We start from the raw sequence: 6,000 nt of genomic DNA, 5'->3' as shown, positions 1-6,000 counted from the left end.
CAGCCTGCACCCTCTCCAATCCGGGACCCCTCGGGGGATGTCCGACTGCTGGTTTAGGCCCGATCCCAGGGAGTCGGACATCTCTCTCACAATCCTGGACTGGTGGTTCCTAATTGCTTACCTGCCTGCCTGCCTGCCTGCCCCTAACTGCCCCCCCTGCCAGCCTGGTCACCCCTAACTGCCCTCCTCCCACCCCAGCCTGGTCATCCTCAACTGCCTCCCCTGATGGCCTAGTCACTCCCAACTGCCCTCCCCCACCAGCCTGGTCATCCCACACAGCCTGCTGTTCAGTCACTTGGTTGTCCTTCACTAAGCCCCTGATGGCTTGCTCATAGGCAGCAATCTTGTGAGGGTAAGATGGTCAATTTGCATATTACCTCTTTATTATATAGGATTATTGATTGTTGAGGGTTATATATGTGCCTACCTGCTTGTGTTCACCTACCTGACTGTGAGATCTCAAAGGCATGAACTATGTCCTTTTATTCAATATCCTTGACACCAAACACAGCACCTGAGCCATGGAAAATACTCAACAGACATTGGAAGGATGGACGAGATGAGGCAAGGCGCATGGAGGAAATGGTGGTGCTGCCAATGTTGCAGTCCATGTGGGTATTCCAATTCAGTGAGCAGTCACCAAATAAAAAAAGGCAGTTAGGGATTCAAGAAGCCTACGATAGCTGCGTTTATTGGGGCTCCCTCCCTTGAGCCAAAGTATAAACTTCAAGGCCAAGTGCTGCAAAGGCAATGTGTAAGTATAAAGAATTCAGAATCTTTCCTTCTTCCTTCCCCACGTTTTTGGGAGCCTGAGATGATCTCAAAGCAGGGAGGCTATGCTCCTCCAACACGGGAGTGAGAAGTGTCACGGCCATCTGCAGATCACGCCGATGTCCTCGGAGAGCAGTGCTCCTGGGCAGTGCTTCTCAAACTGTATGGACAATGTTAACCACAGGCCATGTTACAATGCAGGTTATGATTCAGTTGTTAAGTTTTACTCTGTGTGAGAAAGAATTTCACAAAAATTATGTGTTCAACCCCTGCCCCCCCCCCCCCGAAAAATAAAACAACTCACACAAAACAAACAAACAAAAAAAAAAACCCAGAAAAGAGCGAGGCATTTTATTGTTAACCAGTGATTCTCATCTTTGGTTTTACATTAGAAAGACTTGCAAAGCTTCTCGGCTGTCATCTCCTCCCTCTTCCCCAATAATTAATCAGAAATTAGAGGGGCTTCCTCGGAGTGATTTTAAGGCAAAGCCTGTGTGGGAACCGCTCAGCTACCAGAGCCACTCAAAGTCTGGTCCAAGTTCAGTGCAATCAGCACACTGATGGCCTGTGATAAGATAAGCATCGAAACTGGGAGTACGATGTTAGAAACTTTTATAGCAATATGACGCTATTAAATAAAATAACAAAATAGATGGACCCGTTTAAAATAAACAGTTGACTTACAAACATTTTGATAACCCCCCAAGGAAGGCTTAATTACACATCCACCTCTGGAAGTGAGATTATGCTAGGCCCCTCTTTAAGCTGCTACCTCTTAAAGCTGAAACATTAAGGTCAGTGATTAATTGCTCAGGCAGCTCATTGGGAGACCTGGGTACAACAGGGTTAACGAGCAGGCATGGGGGAGGTGGGGTTGCAAAGCAGGAACACATGCCCTCCAAGTGAGATAGCTTTCTTTCCCTTTATTGCCCCGAAAACATACACACTCTCACATAACACGGAAGGTGAGAGCTGAATGAAGTTCTCTGGGTAATGGCTTGAAATGTTTTCCTTATGAGAAGTGGTGTTGAGTTACAGCGTGCAGGCTGAAAACTGGGAGGAGAGAAGCAGCAGCCCCAGCCCGGCCCCCACCTTTCCTTGGGCTTGTAGGAAGGTGGACATGGGCTCCTGGAGACAAGACGAGTGATATGTTGAACTGTCTGGCAGCTGGCATCCACTGCTCCCAGAGTGACCCGGGGACAGTCTTCCGCAGGGTTTAGCCAGGGGCCAGCCCAGCAGGCACAGATGCGCTGCCGTGAAATGCCACGCAGGCAGAGACTGACAAGCGGTAGGAGCTGAGCTTTCCCCTTGGACTGCTGTTTCCTGCTGTGTTCAGGGGAGGGGGGCGCCTTCTGGCAGTGCTGCTGCTGCTGCTGCTGCTGCTGCTGCTGCTTCAGCTCCTTCTGCACCCAAGGTAAGCAGGCTCAAAGGGAGGGCAGGCTGCAAGGGAAGCCTTTGTACCATGAACAAGATCCGAAAGTTTTTCCGCGGAAGTGGGCGAGTCCTGGCATTTATATTTGTAGCTTCTATCATCTGGCTGCTCTTTGACATGGCAGCTCTCCGCCTCTCATTCAGTGAGATCAACACTAGGGTTCTGAAGGAGGACGTAGTCAGAAGGGAGAGGATAGGGTTCAGAGTTCAGCCAGACCAAATGAAGATTCTTTACAGCAGCATAAAAGAGATAAAGCCCCCACTCAGGGGCCACGGGAAGGGAGTATGGGGCAAAGAGAACTTTAGAAAGACGGAGGAGGGTGTGCTCAAGGTTGAAGATAATTTGGATCAAATCCAGAAGGAAAGACACATACAGAAAGCTCCAGGAAGTGTCAAGATTGCACCTTTGTGGCATCCTGTACATCTGCAGACCTTTCCTGTGACTTTTATGAAGCCGATGAGAGAGGAACATGCCATCAAACTTGAAACCTATTCTCACCCTGTGACCCCAAAGCAAACGACAGCTCAAGGGGCTCAGAAAACCACATTCATAGCAGCCAGAGGAACTCCATTGCCCCAACTATCTCTACACACAAGACCTTTTGGTATAAACCAGGAGGCCCAGAAGAGACATAGTCACAGCAGTGACACATCAAAACAAGCCGCTGAAAGGAACCTGGATGTGACCATCAGGTTTAATAGCGACAGATCAAAGCAGAAATCACAGGCCGTAGCAAATGAGAGGACACTCCCTGCCAGTCCACCGGTGCCAAAATCTAGGGAAGCCTTAACCTTAAATAAAACTGAGGCTCAGAGCAAATATCTAACTGCATATAAACACAAAACCAATAAGAACCTTCCCTTTCCCAAGTTCTCTGCCAATTTAAATCACTTCAAGAAGCAATCTATTAATGAGACACAGGTGGGAGACTTGCCAAAGGATGATGGAGCCAAAGTGGCTGGTGGGAAGAAATTCAGTTTTTCTGAAAGCCATGTTGTGATTATAACCAAGGAAGAGGAGCTAAAGGCAGACACCAAACGGGTCCCTAATCCTAAAATCAAAACTGTATTTCCTTTCGTACTGGGTGAAAGACAAAGAAAACACATTTCCAAGAACGGAAGTGAGGCATCTTTCTCTTCACTTGCTCTCCAGAGGGCAACAGTGTCTCAAACTAATCACATCTTAGCTGGGGGACTAAAGCCAGCAAGAGTCAGCTTAAATGCCAAGGTCCAGCATGAAGAACTCAACCAAAGGCATACAAGAGCCCTTTCACCTAACGACAGCGAAATGCACCAAGTATTAAGCGTCGATATGACACTTTCTCCAAGGGACCCCAAAGCCCCAGGGCAGTTTGGACGTCCTGTGGTTGTGCCCCAGGGAAAGGAGAAGGAGGCAGAAAGAAGATGGAAGGAAGGAAACTTCAATGTCTACCTCAGCGATTTGATCCCAGTGGACAGAGCCATCGAAGACACAAGGCCTGTTGGGTAAGATCCATTTCTCTTCTCTTTCCTCCACACCAAGTATGTTGGCTCTGATGTAGAAAAGAGTTATTTCTAGATAATTTCGTATGATTCTTGGTCGCCTAGAAAACTAAAGAAATATAAATCATTAGACATAGTCCAAATAGTCTACCACCCACAAAAGAAAAGTTCCAATATTAGTACTAGTATACCCACTGTGTTCTTTCTTACTCTTATTTCTCTGAAACTTTGGCCCTCACCCCTATTAGCTTATTTTTTATTTCCTTTCCTCTATTGAAAACATAGAAATGATTAGATGAACTCAATTCTTAATAAGATATGTATGAGTGATAGAGCTTAAAATGTCATTCCATTAGAAGAGTGACAATGAAGTGAATTCCCAATTTCAAAACTTTACATTGTTAGCAGGTTTGGCGAGAACATATTTGGGAAATGGAGGACAGATAAGGCCTCCCTAAAATCATATCTTAACCAGCAAAATTCTGCCTAATCATGTCAAATGATTACAAAAATAGCAAGTGAAAAGTGACTTTTCTCCCTAAAGTGTAATATCTGTTGTAGGTAGGGGTTGTAGACAGCTCAGGAGTTCAGTTATACAGGAACGAGATTGTTGAAAAAAGTCAATCAGGCAATAACTAACAAAAACCTGTAGAAGAGTATAATAATAACTGCTTGTATTTCTAGAGTTGCACCATTTACAAAGAGCCTGCCTACACATCACATGAACTTTATAAGAGCCCTAGAAAAGAAACTGCAGATATTATGGGTTCAAATGAACAGATGAGGTGCTCAGAAGTTATATCACTTTCCCAAAGTAGCATAGCTCTAAAGCTGCCCAAAGAGCCTTCGTGAACCTGCGTTTCAAGGAATTAAACTCCTATGACTACATCACCAGAAGGCAGATCGAGTCACAACCATATGCTCTGATTCAAATACAGTTGGGTCCCCACCTCTTTTTAACTATCTCATAAGTTAGGGTTCTTTGTACCCATTAACATCAAAGCTCCACGTATGCCTTGATATGCAGGTCCATGAGCCAAAAAATCTTTGCCTGGAATTTGGAGTGAGGGAATGTCAAGATTCCAGTGTAGCACACTTGGTATGTAAACAAGGGCTTTGTTTGGCCTCAGTAGAAAACGCTCTTTTTGTGATCTAAGTAGTCAGTGCTACCAGGAGGAAGGCAGAGATCATTAGGCCTGTGTTCAGAATGGCAAGTGGGGCCTCTGCACTGTGATGCCAGCCACACGGAGGCCATTTTCACTCTCTTAGCCTTTGGTAGATGACTATCAGACATGCACTAGTCGCCTGCATAGGCCAACTACTGTGCCATTCATGTTCCTCACTCTAGTGAAACTCACAGACCCTAAGGAGATCACAAATGTACCCAAAATAAAGACGAAGAAACTGAGGACCCAGAAGTTCCATTGTCAGTGGTGACAGAGCCAGTAATGATAGAGAAATGATTAAAATCCACGCTCAAAATTATGCTGTATGTTATCTGCCATCTCTTGCTGATTACACCTCCCACCCAACCAGCCCTCCCTGATAAAGGATCTTAAAAATTATGGTGGCGCAGCTCTGATCTGAAGTTTTGTAAATTACACATCACATGTATTTTATATGATTTACATACACATATGCCAGCTTTGAACAGAAGTGCGAGGGAGTGAAGGAATAGTGAAAGTAGCTCCATTTCAGCATCCCTACAGTAGCCGGCAGATTGCTACGGATCCCGGGGAAGAATCAGACATGCAGAGAGCAGAGGCTGCAGTTCCAAAGGGCACTTGTACGGTGGCCAGCAGCAAGTAATAATGATGCTATTATGCATGGGATTTACGGAAGGCTTGCTGACTCCCAGCACTTATTAGTTTCTGAAATTTGGTCCATGGAGGTGAACAGCCCAGGAAAGTTACTTTTACAGTCGTGTTCTGTCTTTGGAAGGAGGCTGTCCAGATTGTAGGAGAAACTGACACGTGTGCTTGAGAGGATGAATCAGACAGCATGTGGCCAGGCCCTTCCCTCTTATCACACAACCCACCTTGGCTAAACACAGCTGCTCTCTGCAAGTTGCCTACCTGATGCCACTCTACCAACAGGATGGAGGAGACAGTTTAGTCACCAGGGATCCTATGCCTGGGACACCCTAAAGTATTTGCAGCCCTTTCATGCCATGCTCCCTTGAAAGGGAACAAATCTTCTTTTTTTTTCTTTTACTCAAACACGACAACTACAAATATGTGTAAAATATGTATTCATATGGATAATGGTTGGAAGAAAACATAAAGGAAAAATATTGGCAGGCATTGGAGTGACTTT

At 45.6% G+C, this 6,000-nt stretch overlaps 1 protein-coding gene across 1 annotated transcript in view; it reads left to right on the top strand.

Annotated features, from left to right (window-relative positions):
• Window positions 1-2,233: 2,233 nt before the first annotated feature.
• GALNT5 (polypeptide N-acetylgalactosaminyltransferase 5) overlaps window positions 2,234-6,000 on the top strand; it is a gene marked incomplete at its 5' end in the record, with an annotated part of 44,423 nt that continues 40,656 nt past the window's right edge. Inside the window, one exon of the mRNA XM_081095141.1 lies at window positions 2,234-3,687. Coding sequence (XP_080951267.1) covers window positions 2,234-3,687 — 1,454 coding nt within the window. The remainder of the gene's footprint in view (window positions 3,688-6,000) is intronic.

The sequence above is a fragment of the Myotis nattereri genome (genome assembly GCF_964212035.1).
Source record: "Myotis nattereri genome assembly, chromosome: 7".
In the NCBI taxonomy this organism is placed as follows: domain Eukaryota; kingdom Metazoa; phylum Chordata; class Mammalia; order Chiroptera; family Vespertilionidae; genus Myotis; species Myotis nattereri.
The sequence above is the reverse complement of the archived record's forward strand: the minus strand, read 5'-3'. Positions and strand labels throughout refer to the sequence as shown.